Raw genomic sequence first — 17,226 nt, forward strand, 5'->3', positions numbered from 1 at the left:
TATAAGGAAAATATATAAATATGAACTTATGCAATTTAATGAGAAGTTGTGTGTCATTAACTATTATCTAATGGGCCAGTTAAAAAATTCCATCTTCTGTAAACCCACCATATGTTCATATAAGCAAAAAAAGTACAATCTCTAGCTTCAAAATATTCTTAAAAACGGACTTCTGTATACCCGAGTCTGTTTAGTCATCATTATTGTGTTCGAGTAAGAGTACGAAGGATATATGGACGCGTATTGTGAAAACATTTTATGGTCAAATTTTGGAAAAATCGTTCTTCTTCTTTTTTTTTTTTTTTTAAGTTAAACAAATTACTTGACTGATATTCATTTTTCTTTCTAAAAAAAATTTATAGGTAAATAAATTACCCAACCTACATTCATTGTTTTCTTCAAAAAAGTGAGATCTAATCTTTTTGCACGTAAAAAGATAATTAAGTATGGATTTCGTGGTGGATTCAGCTAAAAAGTGATTAGAAACTTAATAAATTAGCACTAAATTTGATTTTAAAAGGGATGTAAAGCTAGCACTTTAAAAGTGCGGGGTGCAAAAACTTATTTGATAAAATGTGAGTAATTTTTTAAATGATTTGCCCTCAAACTTTTGTAAACGTATATTGGGGAAAGGCTATTGGCGTTAAGATACGAAGACAAGAGACAGAAGAAGGAAAAATGCTCTCATGAAAAAGTAATTAATCAGCTATTGAGGTTGGCTCAGTGGTCATGGGCAGGGTGTGTATGAGTATCGAATTCGATTTCGCTAAATTACAGCTCTAAAATTGGAAATTTCAAAATTTTGGATATTGGAAGTTTCGACCGATTTCCTAATTAATCCTTTTAATTTTCCATAATTTCCATTCTTTCTTTTAATTCTAAAATTGCTTCTCAATTTCTGGTATTTTGCATGCGCCAAAACGTCTCCCCGCCCCACTAGGGAGACCAAAAGGTGATCCTAAAATTACCCCAAACACAAGGCACAACGAATTGACAAATTGACCAGACCAAAAAAAATAAAAATTAAAAAAAGGACGCATTTACAAGAAAACAAAAACAACTAGGCCATGTTGCTGAGAAACGACGAGGATGACAGAGAAAGTTCAAGAGTTAGAAATTTCAGGATAAACGTCAAAGTTCAGCAGCACCGGACACATATAATTTTCTCTTGACGTACATCCATCAATTCAGCCCCTACTTACGTGTTGGCGCGTTTTCGATTTCATGGGCCCGGTTTGGACCGCACAAGTAGTTGACCTTTAAAAACACTTGATGTAGAAAATTAATTGCTGACAATCCGAGTTGAGAAATTTAACAGGAAACCCCCCATTTTCTTTTTATTTTGTTTGTGGAAATGGTGGTTGAGTTTTTTCATGGAAACACCGCTCTGGCATTAATCCAAAGCTTACTTTCTTTGACCACCCTCAAATCTTTTTTAATATGCTGATTGGGGTACAAAATCTCAGAAAAGGTTAGTCGTATTATAAACCTTTTGTGAAACTTGTTGCAATGTAACTGGAAAAGTTGTTCAAACAATTTTCTCTGTTTGAATTCATCAACCACTCGTGTCTTTGAAACTACTGTTGTTTTCAACTTTTCAATATCCCAAAACCATTTTCCAATTCCATTCCCACCATGAAAATGTAATGAACCTTCTTAGTTCAACTGGTAGTAGTATATTGAGAATTCAACGACAGCCGTAGAGTTTCTAGTCCACGAGTTTACCGTATTTGGTACTCCCTTTGAGCTTTCAAATAAGTATTTCTTTGTTTTCTTTTTCTCCCAATTTTTCTACATCAGACTTCTTGAACTCCATGGGTATATAAGGAGAGGAGGGAGACTGGTCATAATCATAGAAATCTTCCTGTGTTAAATAATTTGGTGAAAAGTGAAGATATTTTCTCCCTTTACTACCTAACACTTCTTGAAGAACAGAGCAAACTATCTCCCCAAAGCTTCGATCTTTCCAAAATTTAGGTCAGTCATTCAATCATGATATCAAGATGGTTTACTTAGTTCTGTTTTGTTGTTTTTGGGTTCCATGTCAGAATCTGTGGTTGTTCCTGTCTCTTTTTTGTCTTCCTATCGGGAACTGTCTCTCTCGGTTTCTATCAAGTTTGGTAATACAATTCAGGAACACGATTATTTATTTTCTTGAGAAACTGAAAACAGGGATATGATGTGAGGTACAAAATTTTGGAGTATGGATTGGTTATATTTATGGAACTGATATTTTACAGCAACGCAGGGTGAATAAGGCCACTCAGTAATCAAGAAATGCTATTGCTAGATATGAAAGCATCAAACTATCATAATTCATTTTGGTTTATGAATTAGAATATATTTTCATTTATGTGCTTCTGAAAGTTTTTTCTCGGATAAGATGAATGTCCAAGATAATTGATCATTTTTGGTTTCCAAATGGCTTATTTTGCGCATATTTAACGATCCATTTATGTTGGTTGCCATGATGTTGGTTTTCAAAGTAAACTTAAGATGTCTCTAGAAATTTATGTTGATGATAGTTTACTCTTCTTTAACAATCAATTTGTAGGTGGATATTTGTTATGGGTTTATCACTATCATTACTTTTTTCCGCCTGGGAAGAAATTCTGAACCACCGTAGATTTCTGAATTTCGCAGACAACAATACTTTCCATTCAGTACACGGAGAGATGACCGTCAGTGCAGATAGCTTGAAGAAAGCAGATTCAGAAGTTGCCTCCAAGACGGATGTGTCGGATGAAGTTTCAAGGAAGAATTCAATAGATTTGAAGAACTGCGAACCTATGAGATTAATGCTTGAATCAACGCTTTCATTCAAGAATCTAATTCAAGACGTAAGAAAACCAGAGTCCAATGACAGAAATGCAAAAGCTGATGGGGCTGTTGATGTATTAACTCCCTCCAGTTTTCTTCCTGATCTTGCTATGCTGTACTCTCCACGTCCTGTGAGCGAGCTTGATGCTGCAGCAGTCAAGCTTCAGAAAGTCTACAAGAGCTACCGGACTCGAAGACACCTTGCAGATTGTGCAGTTGTGGTTGAGGAGCTATGGTGAGTCTTATACACAGTAAACTATCTGGATATTTCCATTTGTATTTTGGCATCTTTTTCAGTTAGTTGACTAGTCTTATATGTTTTAGGTGGAAGGCATTGGACTTTGCAGCTCTCAAGCGGAGCTCGGTATCATTCTTCAATGATGACAAACCAGAAACTGCTGTTTCACGCTGGGCTCGAGCAAAAACAAGAGTAGCCAAGGTCTCATTCTCAGCCATTTTACGGTGCCTGAACTTTTTTTCTCATTTTTTATTGAATAAATTATCAAACGTGCTTATGAATTTTGTTTTCACATTCAGGTTGGCAAAGGCCTATCCAAGGACGAGAAGGCTCAAAAGCTTGCCCTACAGCACTGGCTTGAGGCTGTAAGTGTTTAGCTTCTTTTAGATACTTTTTCCCAATTCAACAACAAATGACAGATCTTGAAGTAATGAAGTTTGCTTGGATTTTCTTGACATGCCTGTAGATATAATCTAATTTTGGATCTAATCTATTTGGTAAAGTCATAATAAGTCTAACATCTAAGTAGTTGATAGAAATCTTTTTCAAAGATTATTAGTATTTATGAGTACATCTGAGTAGATAATATATCATATTGCACTCACTGTTCTTCCTCATCTCTTTCAGATTGATCCACGCCATCGGTATGGACACAATTTACACATCTATTATGATGTCTGGTTTGAAAGTGAAAGCTCGCAACCTTTTTTTTACTGGTGAGTGTTTCTTTGTAGATCTTGTTTAGCTTGTGATCTCGTTTGAGAAATGCATTAAGATTGAAAATAGAAGTTTATGATAGTTTACTTCAAGGCCATTCGCTGCATCTGAAGTTTGTCCAAGTTGATGAGTATACCATGTTTTATATTTTACTGGCCTGAGTTTTCTTGTAGCTGACAGCAAATTATTAAAACATATCTTAACAGACATAGTTTCTGTGGCTGATTTCCGCTAACAAAATCAGCTTTGATATGTAGGTTGGATGTTGGAGATGGAAAAGAACTAAATCTTGAGAAGTGCTCGAGAACAAATCTACAACATCAATGCATCAAATATCTAGGACCAGTAAGTTTCAAGTCACGAAACAACATAATCATCATATAGATTCCAATTGTTGAGTACATTTTTAGCAGATTTACTGATGCATTACACAGGACTCTAATTTGGCAAAACTTTTCTTGGTTGTTACTTCTGTTTCCCCTCATTAGAAAGAGAGAGAATCATTTGAAGTTATCGTGGAAAATGGCATGCTAGTTTACAGAGAAAGTGGCATGTTTGTCGACACTGTTGAGGGTTCCAAATGGATATTTGTACTCAGCACATCAAGGAATTTGTATGTTGGGCAGAAGAAGAAAGGGACTTTCCAGCATTCAAGTTTTTTAGCAGGTGGAGCTATTACAGCAGCCGGAAGACTTGTTGCTCATGGTGGAGCCCTTGAGGTAATTATACAGATCTACTGACTGCTGTGAACATCTTTGAAAGCTGACGGTAAATGATAATCATTTTCTTATATTACAGGCAATTTGGCCATATAGTGGTCATTATCATCCAACCGAAGAGAACTTCAGGGTGTTCATTAGCTTCTTGGAGGAGAACCGTGTAGATCTTTCAAATGTTAAGGTATGCGTAGTGCAGTTTCTATGTTTTCTGGAAATATTATGCATTCTCTACTTTATATCATAGTGCATATCGTGTGCATCCACTATGAACCTGGAAATACTAATAAAAACGCTAAGAAGTGAATTGGCTCCATTCTTTTTTTTTTTTTTTTGCATGTTTGAGCAAAATCTTCAGATAAAACAGATGGCTGATGATACTTTTTTGTCTTCTTTACTGGGCAGAGATGTGCAGTAGATGATGATCTTCTTTCGTTTAAGGTTCCTGATGAGGAAGCAAACGCTGAATGCAATAGGAGCGCTTCAGCAACTACAGAGCCAGAAGATGGAAGCACAACTGATGTACATGGTCTGTCTGGGAAAGATGCAACAGCAGCCAGTCGCCAAAATGCCAAGAACACAGCTCATCTGACTGTAAAGCCTCCCCTATATACCATGGCTAAACACTTGTCATGCAAGTGGAGTACTGGAACTGGACCACGAATTAGCTGTGTTAGGGACTATCCAACAGAATTACAGAGCCGAGCACTTGAACAAGTTAATTTGTCGCCTCGTTTGGCTAGTGGAGCATTGTTCAACTATGGTCCAATCCCATCCCCAAGACCGAGCCCAAAGGTTCGCCTTTCTCCTAGACTTGCATACATGGGACTTCCAAGTCCTAGAACCGCCATTCCAGCTGCTCACTGAGATTAAATGGGAGCGCAAGCTTTTTCCCTGAGATACGAATAAGCTGAGCCTAAGCAGATGTACAGGATATGGGCTGAATGCCAATAATGCTCCTGATATGATCTTCGACCCCTTGTGATAAGAACGAGGAAACTAACTTGAACCTTCGTTCTTTTGTTCTTTTAATCTAGTTTTGGTAGGAAACTTAGTTGAGCCAAGTATTGTTTTACCCAGTTTTGGCTCCTTCAGTTTGAACGTAGGTTTGATTGATTCTTTCAATCTTTGTGTACGCCTGATCAGTTTATATTGTTCAATTCATTCTAATTTATTCATTTACACGCTGATTCAAAAAATTGTAGCAGCACGCTATGTAATTTGTTTCCTTTGTTTAGTTGTAAAGTATATCATTGTAACAGCAAAATGAGATTATCTATGTTCACAATGCTGTGATCTTGATCCAAAAGCAAAACTGTAAATTGTTAACTGCGGTGAAAAAGATCTTGAACTCACTAAGGTACAAACCAGAAATAGTTAATTAACCAGTCTTGAACATTTTTTGTTTGAACCGAATTTGTACAAATAAAATCAGAGTAAACCGAATTTGCTTGAACTTTTTTTTTTTTTTTTTAATCGACTATAAGATAAAGATAGAATCAAAAGAAAAGTATGATGCCTCAACTTTAATTTCCAATTGCTTTTGCTTATAGACCATAGACCAACAAAATTTTGTTTCACTTTACTCCCACAGCCAAGATAAAAAGCAGTGCAAGTGAAATGGATACGAGTTCACGAGTTGCCACCAAATGGTCAAACCGGAAGGAAGAGTTAGGAATTAGGATTGCATTCGAATCAATCAAGCTACTCGCGCTAGCTCGAAGTCAAGGATGACTTAGTGATACTATGCTCCAATGAGTATTTTCATATATTTATGCGTCGCTTATGAGTAATTATGAGTGATTAAGCTTGAAGACCAAGCTCAAGCATTATATTTGTGCTCTACTTATGAGTAATTACATTCATGTGAGTAATTAAATTTAGTCGAGTTCGAGCATAGCTAAATTATTCTAGTTTGTGTTCAAATCAAACAATATTCTCAACTCAACTCATAGACACCAAGGTAACAAATTCTGATCACGTGACATATGGCCTTCATTCAGATAGATGAAAACTCATGTGACCTTAGACCCTACAAAAACAGTAGCAGAACACCATACTCGGAGTATCGAAATTGGGGCAAGAGCGGTTGCAAGTAGAAGCTGTCCGGATGATTTGGATAATATATATATACAAACGAGTCGAGTCGAATCATGTCTTAACTTAGTTTTATGAAATTCGAATTCGAATTCAATCTCGACAAACTCTCAATGTAAAACTCGAACTCGATCTTAAAAAAAAATAATTATTTTATTTTTAAAAATAAATAAAATAATAATTTTTTAATAAAATAATTAAATATTAGGGATATATATATATATATATGTTATTTTAGGTATTTGGGATATTATATATATATATTAGGGAATATTAGGGATATTATATATATGTAATTTTACTATTAAAATAAAAAATAAAAAAAATATATAATCGAGTCAGCTCACGAACTAACGAGTTGAATATTTTTGAATTTAAATTCGACTTGATCAGCTCGAATTCGATGTTGATCGAACTCGAGTCGAGTTCGAACTCGAACTATTTGTAAGCGATTTAATTCGTTTTTGAAAGTGGATTACATGCGAGATAAAGTGACTTTATATCCTGTGGAAATGAAACAAAACCGGCCCTAACGGTTTTTGTGACAATCATTTGGCCTCGGGTCCTTACAGGAACTTCTCCCACGCTCATTTCTCGTCATTGAGCGCGTGAATGCACACTGCCACGAGCATTCAATTTCACACAAGGACACACACTGAACGGCGTTGAGTTCGTTAGATCAACTCCAACGCCTATATATTTAGAGAGATAAAAAATAATATGGTAATAGTACTTAGTATATATCCATATTTCCATGGCATGACAGCTTCTGTATTCAGATTAAGCAGAAAAGAAGTACTCCTACTATGAAGACGGCTCTTTTGCTTGCTCCTCCTCCTCCTACTTTTTCGTTTTCAACCTAACCCTGGTAGTAATTGTAGTTGTACAAAAGAAAAAAGTGAATTAATTAACAGCTTTCTTACAGTCAATTCAATCCCTAGATCTCTAGGGTTCGATAATCGGTGACCTTTTTTAGATGGAGCCGCGTGTCGGAAATAAGTATCGCCTTGGTCGGAAAATTGGCAGCGGATCGTTCGGCGAGATCTATCTAGGTTTGTTCCTCAAAATTTCCTTTTTAAATTTTGTTTTTTGTAATTTCACTTGAATTCACGATTCCCTCCCTCTGGATACTTTTGGTGCAGGGACTAATATACAGACCAATGAAGAAGTTGCAATTAAGCTTGTGAGTGTGTTTTCTATGATTGTAGACTTGGTCTTTTTCCCTTGTTATTTGACTGTTCTTTGAGGTCATCAGATTAGTTTTATCTTTTGAAGTATAGGTCATCTGGGGCAATTTGTGAAAAATTTAATGTGTGACATTGGGATTTTTTTACTTGCCTAATATGTGTGTATATGCTAGTTAAGCGTGGGAAATTTATTAACGTAGTTGCACTAACACAATAAGATACCGTTCCGAGCATTTGAAGTGCAAATGGAGCTGTCGAATAAGGTTTAGCAAAGTAGGATATGTTTGTCTACCGTCAAATGGTTTCTGAAAAGATTCAATTCTGAGGATTTTATTTTCAAGGATACTGGATGTGGGGTTATTTTTGCTAGTAAGTACCTGCCGTCGTCCTTGGATTTACAATTCGGATAATACCATTGCAAAAATTGCTAAGTAGCAAGAACTTGAGGAGGATGTCTCCAGAATGAAGTTTTCTTATTGGTCGAAGTTGTTAAGATTCTTACTTTCTTCTGTTGTTCTTTGAATAGCTGTTTGAAGGTATTTCTTTTCCATGGTCAAGGTATTACTGAGAGAGTGGGAGTTGAAGAGGTCCTTTAGCCAGGCTGGAGGTGGTTACTGTGTCATATAATTATGTACTTGATGTTTGATTTGCATATGTAAGGGTTTTTCAGTAGTGAAAATTCTTTTCTTGTGGGAATCATGATAATATTACACGATTCTTTAGAGAAAGCCCTGAGTCCTTGCATAAGACTTTAGATTAAGTGGTGATTGTTCTTGGGTGCAACTAGTTGAATACAGTGTTGCAATTCTGACTTTAAACTCCCAGTGACAGCATCTTATTTTCATACTACTACTAGTTGTTCAAGCAACAGAAGCTTGTGTATCATGACTTGTTTGCAGACCTTTGTATTCACTAATGAATATGACATACTAAACTATTCTAGTAAAATTATCAAGTAGGAAAGCAAACTTTGGAAGTGAAATTTATCACAACGGTAATTAGTTTTTTTTTCTTGTTCTGTAATGAATTGTAATATTTTGCTTGATGTTGAGAATTAGTTAAAACTAGTAACAGTTTCACGATGCTTAGCTACTCAGAGTAATGCCGCTACATTATGTATTTTGGTGTTTAAACATTTGTATCTTCTTTTGATGGTTGAAGAGGAGAGGAGGAGTTTCTGACTATCTGCGATGCCTATAAAAACTCACTGGAATTTTTTGTTGGAATTCGTATTTCATTTTGCTAAATCTAAGGAGAATATGTGGATGATAATAATTGGCTACATTATCATGTGCTGTAGCATGTCATTCCTGTCTTCTATAATATCGTAGTATTTTGCAGATATCTCTAGTACATATTCAAGAAGTTTGTTAACTGAGCATGATTGTATTATATACTTGATATTTAAATGGTGGAGACAAACGGATAGACTTGCTTGGTGAGACAGGGATAATTTGTTTTTCTGATAAGAAGCAATAGTAGCTGGTCTCTTTGACATGCATATTGTTGATTTTGTTGCTCTGCAAATTGCTGAAAGTTTATTTATTTTGTTCTATGAGTTTAGTTGCTTTATTCTCACTGAGACAGCATGTTCAATCCTTATTTCTAATTAATTGGTTGGGAAGTTTGAGTAGTTGAAACTTTTGACATGCCCTGTCCTCAGGAAAATGTGAAGACAAAGCATCCTCAGTTACTTTATGAGTCAAAGTTGTACAGAATTCTGCAGGGAGGAAGTAATGAATTGCAACCCCTTTTTCTCATTGTTTCTGATAAGATTTGCTTTCCATTGTCTGTTACGTTTGATTTATGATGGCTTCACGTGCAGCTGGAATTCCAAATGTGAGATGGTTTGGAGTTGAGGGTGACTACAATGTTCTCGTCATGGATTTGCTTGGCCCAAGCCTTGAGGACTTATTCAATTTTTGCAGTCGGAAACTTTCTCTAAAGACTGTCCTTATGCTGGCAGACCAAATGGTCTTTTCATTGACTTGGTGGCTACTTTTGTACAGTTTCAAATATTCATATGTGATTGATTTCCCCTCTTGATTTTGATTTCAGATCAATCGTGTTGAATTTGTTCATTCAAAGTCATTTTTACACCGAGATATCAAGCCAGACAATTTTCTTATGGGCTTAGGACGCCGTGCTAACCAGGTTGCAATCCTATCTCTGTCATATTTGAACTGAATTTTTTCAAGAAAATTTACTGGAGGAGTTTGGGGTGCAATGCAGGTTTACGTCATAGATTTTGGTCTGGCTAAGAAATATAGAGACACTTCAACCCACCAGCACATACCGTACAGGTGAGCTTTATAATGGTTTTACATGGAAGTGGCTGACATATTTACACCATCATTTTGTTTTCATTCGTACCAATGCGAACATCTTAACTTTCCCTGCAAAACTTCAGCAATACTTGACATGTTACTTCTTGTGTCAATATATTATGGGATTATGTCGGGTTTATGTGCAGTATGACCGCTTACAATGTCACATGACGTGTATCAATTCCCCTTCTTAGAGTTGTTAGATGGGGGAGCAACTTGTCTTCAGAACATTGAAATAACTTATCCAATTTCTTGTATAAGCATCTTATTTGTTGTTGAGCGTTTCCGTAGCTGTGGAGAAGGGATTTGTATCATTTTTCTTTATACTTTTTTTCCTCTAATGCTTTCTCCTGTATATATCTCCCCAACTTTTGATTGAGGAGCAGTAGATTTTCTGATCTGAAAATTATTACAGTCTTGGCAATGTCCATCTGATTCCTTAAGATGTCTTGGGATTTCCTTATCAAGTATTATTATTTTTTTATAATGTATTCTTAAGCAAAATGATGGTAGAAGATAATGTCTCCCCTTGCATTTGTGCTTTTCTGAATAAGTAGTGAACTTAGAAGTAAATCAAATTGTAACTTCTGTATTGCATAAAGTCTTATCTATTGGCTTTTTTGTGCTTGGGAGATTCAGTTTGTATTTTCATTTTCTACTGAGATAGCCTTGGTCTCATTTACCTTATCTTTTCCTAGTTGGTACAGTCTTCGGTGGATTTTTACACTCGTTTATGCATTGACATCTTATTGCAGATATCTAATTATCTATTTTGTCTTAATAAAGAAACTAGCTATGGTTGTATTCTATGTTTGAGTGTTTTAACCATCTCTGCTGCTCCTACTCTGTGTTAACTGCATCTCTCTCATGCATAGATGACACAAGACATTTATTGTGTTGTGGATTATGCAGCTTTTTCACTTTTCTTTGTTTGTTAGTAACATTCTATCTGCTGATACAAAACTGCAGAGAGAACAAGAATTTGACCGGAACTGCTAGGTACGCAAGCATGAATACTCACCTTGGAATTGGTTAGTATTCTTTTCATCTGTGCTTTGTGGTTTATGTTGCTTTGTGGTTTATGTTGACTCGTACAATTATGCTGTGTAATATTCTAATGCTTATGTCATTTCATCCTTCTGTGTTTTTGGATGTTGTAGAACAAAGCAGGAGGGATGATTTGGAATCTCTTGGATATGTTCTTATGTATTTCCTCAGAGGAAGGTGAAATTGGCAGCATATCGCTCCATTTATTTTCTTTTAAACCATATTAAGCCATGTTGACATCGATTGCATTCTCAGTCTTCCATGGCAGGGACTGAAAGCAGGTACCAAGAAACAGAAGTACGAGAAAATCAGTGAAAGAAAGGTTTCTACATCCATTGAGGTAGTTCTTTCCTCTTTCTTGGTAAGACTGTTGTTGGATTGGGCTTGGCTTTCAAGAGAAATTTCAGTGGTTATGTGCTATTCTTTCAGGCCTTATGCAGGGGTTACCCAACTGAGTTTGCTTCCTATTTCCATTATTGTCGGTCACTTCGTTTTGAGGATAAACCGGATTATGCTTATCTGAAGCGAATATTCCGTGATCTTTTCATTCGTGAAGGTTCGCATCAATAAGCTTTAGAGTTTCCTTCGGATTGCTGACAGTAGCATGAGCTATTTGATGAACTTTATCTCTACTCAATTGGATGTATCATATTTCATTCTATTTTGCATGGCAATGTAGGCTTCCAGTTCGATTATGTTTTTGATTGGACAATTTTAAAATATCAACAGTCTCAGATTGCTGCACCACCTTCTCGGGCAGTTGTAAGTCTTATATATTATTGGATTTTCATCCATTATCAATGATTCTACTTTTCATGATGGTTTATCTGGCTTAGGGTCCTAGTGCGGGAACAAGCTCAGGAATGCCACCTGCTATACCCAACATTGAAAGGCAACAAGGTAGTTTTTCCTTGCACCTTGTATGTAAATGTCTTTCTCTCTGTAATGCAGTGATGATGCATTTATATTCTTTTGGAACAAGTTGTGTATGATTTGCCTTAGCCCTTTTTTATATCTATCCCTCCTCTTAGTAATTCTAGAAACTTTAGTCTATGCTGGTAGATGCCATGATGTTCATTCTTCTAAGTGCCTCTAAGGAGAAATATTTTTTCTGATATTGGCTCCAATGTCTTTCCCAATTATTGTCTTTGTTACAGGTGAAGAAGATGGAAGACAAGCTGGATTTTCTTCAGCAGATCCTTCACGACGAAGAAGTTCTGGTCCACTCTTAAATGTCGGGAGTTTATCTAAGCAGAAGAGCCCAATTGCAAATGATTCAACAAGCAAAGAAGTCGGGGTGAGTTGTTTGAATGATATTTAGATTTGCGGAGAAGGCATATTTGCTATGATGCCTGTGCTGGTCTTTTGCTCGTTTTGTCATCCTTGTCTTACATACCTTTGTTGGTTTACTTGTGCTTTTTGGATTTCATTGTTATTTGCCTGCCATTGCTTTATGCTTCTGTTTCGGCCTTTGGTGTTCTCATCCACTGTTCACTTTCTAGTTTATATGCTCACTGTATTTTTTTCTTGGCCATTATGTGTTGTCTTCCTCTCTCCTTTATGTGCATTATTGAAGTTTTACTGCCAGCTAGAATTCATTTGATGTTGAGCTCTTTAAATTTTGTGGATATTCCTGACAGAAAGCATGGGAGAAGAGTCTCTGGGGAAAAAATTATAATAAAAGAAGAAGACACAGAAAGGGGGGGGGGGGAGAGAGAGATCAAAGTGTATGAATTAGAAAAAATATTTGTTCTTTTGGCTATCAAAATATTCCATTTTCATTTGTATCAGTTTTATTGGTTTTTTTTGGCTATCAAATTGTGTGTTTTAGCATGAATTGGCTACCAGCCTGCTTTGGCAGTAGAAGTCATGCATGTACGTGTAAGTTAACCTCTTCGGTTTTGCAGTTATCAAGCTCTGCCTATTTGGGAAGATCAAGTGGATCATTGAGAAGAGGTGCTATAGCCGGTAGCCGTGAAACATTCACTGCAGGAAATGATTCTGATCCTACTCGATCTCGTACACCTGAGGCTAGTCCAGGGACGGCACAGAAAATCTCTAGCGGACAAAGGACCTTGCCCCTTGGTGGATCCTCAGACCCCAGGCACACTTCATCTGGCAAAAACAATTCTGGTGTAAAAAACTTTGAGTCCACTCTCAAGGGCATTGAGAGCCTGCGCTTTGATGATTAATAGATGGTTCATTGCTGGATGCTTCAGTTTTTACATTTTGTACATCGTCAACATCATCCACTGGACATCCCATTAAATTCATTAAAGCTCTTGGAGTTGCATTTCTGGGAAGTTGTGATATGGAGAGTAAGATCAGGCTCGGTATGGATGCTCCCAAAGACCTTAGCGATAAAGAGGACCAGATTGTGCAACAAAATTCAAGACAGGTGAAGCTCTGCCCACTTGCGTGGATATACTATTGGATCTCAACCACTGCTCTTTTTTCTTTTTTCCTGAGTGCTGAGAGTTACTGGTTTAAATCATCAGGGAACTGTAAATTTGCAACTTAATTGTGTCTGCCCGAGGACCTGCTCTTATTTTTGTTCGTTTCACAGTTCCTGGTCATGCATAAACCAGTGCACATTTATGTAATGTTTCCTTATTTTTGTAATGGCTTGTTGACTGAATTTTTTTACCTATCGAAATGGTGAAAACTAGAAGCCAAGAAAAGAGGATGGTGTTGCCGGTCCTCATTAATCTCCTTGAGACCTTGACGATGTAATATATTGACCAAATAGCCATATCCTTTCACCAGACACTCGTCTGTTTGGTCACCCTCGGATATTTCACCTCGAGAGAGAACATTATTGAAACTAAACAGCAAGCTTTAAAAACACTTACCGTCCGTGTCTTTCTGATCCAGGCCCATGCGGCTAAACTTTTCACTGCAAACAGTGGTAGGATATTTGGCAGAACTGAGATCAGCTCTTCCACAGATGGCTCCTTAAAAGGCATGGGATGGAGCACTGGTAACCAAGTGGGTGATTTTTCATGAAGCCACTAGTCTATTATTTAGCATTTTCCTCTTTTTTCTTTTTTGCATTGATCTGCCACAAAGCCCGTGGTGCTTCACGCTTCTGTTCGCTTTTTTTGAAGTTGTTGGTCAGGATGTTATTGACGTTCATCACCATAAATATGGTGAAACCAACTAGTGACGTGTGGCATCCTTTATTTCATCTTTTGTGGTCGAACAAGGTCTCAGAGCTTGAAAGATTATTCGTGTTAACCAGGTTGATGCTTCTGCTTGCATGCATAAAAATTTCCACTTGGACCATTGATTTATGTAGATGGATGCAAGCCAAATGATTCACATGATCAGGTTTGAGGAAAAAGATCCTTGCTTGCAAATCAAGGATCAAGAACATCTACAGTTGTTGAAGATAATTATACCTAGCATAACAAATCTAACTAATGCATGCACTAAAACAATAAATGTCAAATAATAACTTTTAGTACAAATCTCCTAAGAAAATATAAGTAGCTATCCTCCTACACTCGTTTATGGTGATGCATTCATTCTGTTAGTGCATAGTATGTTATCCTAATACCTACATCATAAAGTACAGTTATGGCTGAATATTTTAGACTTCACCCCATCATCAAACACCCGAAGATGGAAAAGAAAGAATCATGATTCTGTTCAGATTACTCTTGACCATACAAATCTTTCTATCCACAGGGCCTTCAAGGTGAGCGTGCATCAGTGCATGTGAATGTGTTGGACAAGGAAATTTGGTGAGATCACCTTTTCAAGAGGGGACTCGCAATCATCTTTCCAATTCAAAAGAGGGATTCATAATTTCATCCATCCTTTTTGCGGAGCGGAGAGTGAACAGCAAATTAATCTTCATCAGAATAAAGACGACACATGAACAATACTGCAGTGACAATACTGACAATAAAAAAATGGTAACTGTCAATGAAAAGGAGCATCTTAATCCCAAAATGGCTAAGGCAGATGTGCATTTAACGTCAGACTCGTACCTCCTTCAAATCTGGGCTCAAGGCACTTAATGAAAGCAAGCTTGCAGGAACTATTTTCCTTTTTTGAGAGGAAGGAGGAGGTGGCTGGGGGGCGGAAATGTTGTTACAACACAATATGAACTCCTACCCAGGAGACTGATTGCCATTAAGAATGTGTGAAACACGATTTAAATTGTTAATAATTTGGCTTCGTCAGTGATCGTGGGCCAACTCGATTATCATATTAGTTGGTTAGTACTTAAATCCTTCAGTGGACTGACTTGATTGCTATGTAACTCAGAACTGAAGAGTCCAAGACGAGAATAATAGACCAGAAACATTCAAGTGCGAGTCAAAGGAGATTCTATGCAATAAACTAATCGAAGCAATCTAGATTCCATTACCTTAATCTTACTTTTTAATTACCATCACCGGTTGATCTGGAAGACCAAACAACGCAGACTGTCTTTCTTCTTCTGTTCTTACATAACTCCACTCTATAAATGCATCCAAATGATCTTATTGACTAATACCAGAAATATGTATAGCCTAAAATATAAGATGATTTGAGCCAAATGAGAAGACCCAAATTTATCTTAAACAGCCAAGAAAGGTTAAATCCATTGCTTGAGAGGGAACTGGAATCTTTCCAGCTAATTATTCACACTATCCCACATGTTTCAGTTCCAAATAAACCCAATTTCTAGGATACTGCAACTTTATCATGCAATTGGTGATGACTAAAAACCAGAAGCATTACCTTCAAGTTTTTAATCATGGTTGTCAATGGTGCCTGTTTCAACATTTCTGCAGAAAATGATACGAAAGAGAGACTACTCGAATACTGTACTTCTGCCCGTAAAAAGTTAAAACTTGAGGGCGACCACCAACTATCATAACAGGAATAAGGGATTAAAGGCTGAGATCCCGCTACCAAACTTCTTTGCAGTAATAGTGGAATTTACATAATTTACTAAATCATAATGCCGTTTACGTGATTTTTTTCTCTCTAATTGAAGAAAAATATACTGAAGAAAAGAACTATTCCATGAAGAAATTCAAAGGACCTACTTTTCCAGAATCTCAACGAAAAAAAAGAAAAAACTAATAGCTTCAGAGCAAATGACAAAATAAGGGCCAAAAAATCGCTGTTGAAGCAATGTGACATTCATAGAGCAAACATCAAAACTAACTCATCAATCAAGTCAATTTTCCACCCAAAACCAAGATGAGCAGCAATTAATCATACCATAGTCCGAAACCATCTCTCGCTCGAACATGGATATTCCTAAACCAAACCAATATATAAAGGGCCAACTCAAGCTTCAGCTTTCATGACAAATAAGCACTTACATAACCAGCTTCGGTGCAGTAGAAATCAAAATGTTTTGCAATATGTGTACCACACATGTACTAAGTTGTTAACTGAAATTCAATATCATTCCCCAATATGTTTTTGCACCAATCCTTAACAACCAAATAAAGGAAAAAAAAGAAGAAGAAGAAGAAGATACAGGCTAGATTATAGTAAACAGATAATCACAATAGCATGAAGATCACCTCCAACCATAGACCACCTGAGCGCACCTCTCTTTAAGCCACCTAAAGCTCTTCTTCAAAGACCCTTTAACTTTACCTTCAACAGTATAGACCTTATAGCTAGCAACCCTCTTTTTCCTCTGCAATTCCGGATCATTAAAGCTCCAACTTTTTGAAATGGACCCGTTGGCGGACTTGCCTTTCTTGAGCTTTACATCCTTAGAAATTTCCGTGTGGCCATTGTTTGCTGCTGTTGCATAGGAAGCACTATAGCATCTGAGATCTTGCAGCCCAGTTGGGTTCGAGGAGGGGTTGCTATTGCTGCTGTAGCTGTAGCTCTCCAATTGAGAATTCCTTCCGTCATGGTAGGACTTGGATCTGAATTCTTCCATTGTGGGAGGAAATCAAGAGCAAAAATCTTTTTGTTTTAGGCCTTTCGTAATAGCACTAGGAGAATATGGTTGCGAGGAGGATTCCTAAGCTTTATAGTCGATGCCAGTAATAATAATACGTGAGTGTGCTCTGGTTTGGTTTTCGGGGCCGTCGGTGGTAGTGGTGATCTGG

At 36.9% G+C, this 17,226-nt stretch overlaps 3 protein-coding genes across 8 annotated transcripts; 2 read left to right on the plus strand and 1 right to left on the minus strand.

Moving 5' to 3' along the window:
- Nucleotides 1-1,251: 1,251 nt before the first annotated feature.
- Nucleotides 1,252-5,673, plus strand: LOC113695319 (IQ domain-containing protein IQM1-like). 6 transcript variants are annotated; one of them, XM_072055026.1, is made up of 9 exons: nt 1,252-1,977; nt 2,555-3,055; nt 3,145-3,259; nt 3,358-3,423; nt 3,686-3,774; nt 4,033-4,120; nt 4,264-4,494; nt 4,574-4,675; nt 4,897-5,673. In XM_072055026.1, exons 2-9 carry the CDS (start codon nt 2,568-2,570, stop codon nt 5,356-5,358), a joined length of 1,641 nt encoding a protein of 546 aa, XP_071911127.1. In that variant the 5' UTR covers nt 1,252-1,977; nt 2,555-2,567; the 3' UTR covers nt 5,359-5,673. The 6 variants fall into 6 exon arrangements, with proteins under 6 accessions (XP_071911127.1, XP_071911128.1, XP_071911129.1 ...); XM_072055027.1 differs by having other exon boundaries at nt 1,252-1,471; XM_072055028.1 differs by having other exon boundaries at nt 1,253-1,471; nt 2,644-3,055.
- Nucleotides 5,674-7,315: 1,642 nt separating this feature from the next.
- On the plus strand, nt 7,316-13,787 carry LOC113696101 (casein kinase 1-like protein 2). The gene is made up of 15 exons (XM_072055033.1): nt 7,316-7,456; nt 7,565-7,640; nt 7,731-7,771; nt 9,439-9,508; nt 9,601-9,749; nt 9,834-9,929; nt 10,008-10,078; nt 11,072-11,133; nt 11,263-11,326; nt 11,405-11,489; nt 11,579-11,705; nt 11,829-11,911; nt 11,986-12,049; nt 12,307-12,446; nt 13,057-13,787. The coding sequence occupies exons 2-15, from the start codon at nt 7,565-7,567 to the stop codon at nt 13,339-13,341; spliced, it is 1,413 nt and encodes a 470-aa protein (XP_071911134.1). The 5' UTR covers nt 7,316-7,456; the 3' UTR covers nt 13,342-13,787.
- A 2,892-nt stretch (nt 13,788-16,679) lies between these two features.
- On the minus strand, nt 16,680-17,054 carry LOC140009716 (uncharacterized). The gene has a single exon (XM_072055993.1). It carries the CDS (start codon nt 17,052-17,054, stop codon nt 16,680-16,682), a length of 375 nt encoding a protein of 124 aa, XP_071912094.1.
- Between the last annotated feature and the right edge of the window lie 172 nt (nt 17,055-17,226).

Source organism: Coffea arabica, chromosome 6e, assembly GCF_036785885.1.
Source record: "Coffea arabica cultivar ET-39 chromosome 6e, Coffea Arabica ET-39 HiFi, whole genome shotgun sequence".
In the NCBI taxonomy this organism is placed as follows: Eukaryota; Viridiplantae; Streptophyta; class Magnoliopsida; order Gentianales; family Rubiaceae; genus Coffea; species Coffea arabica.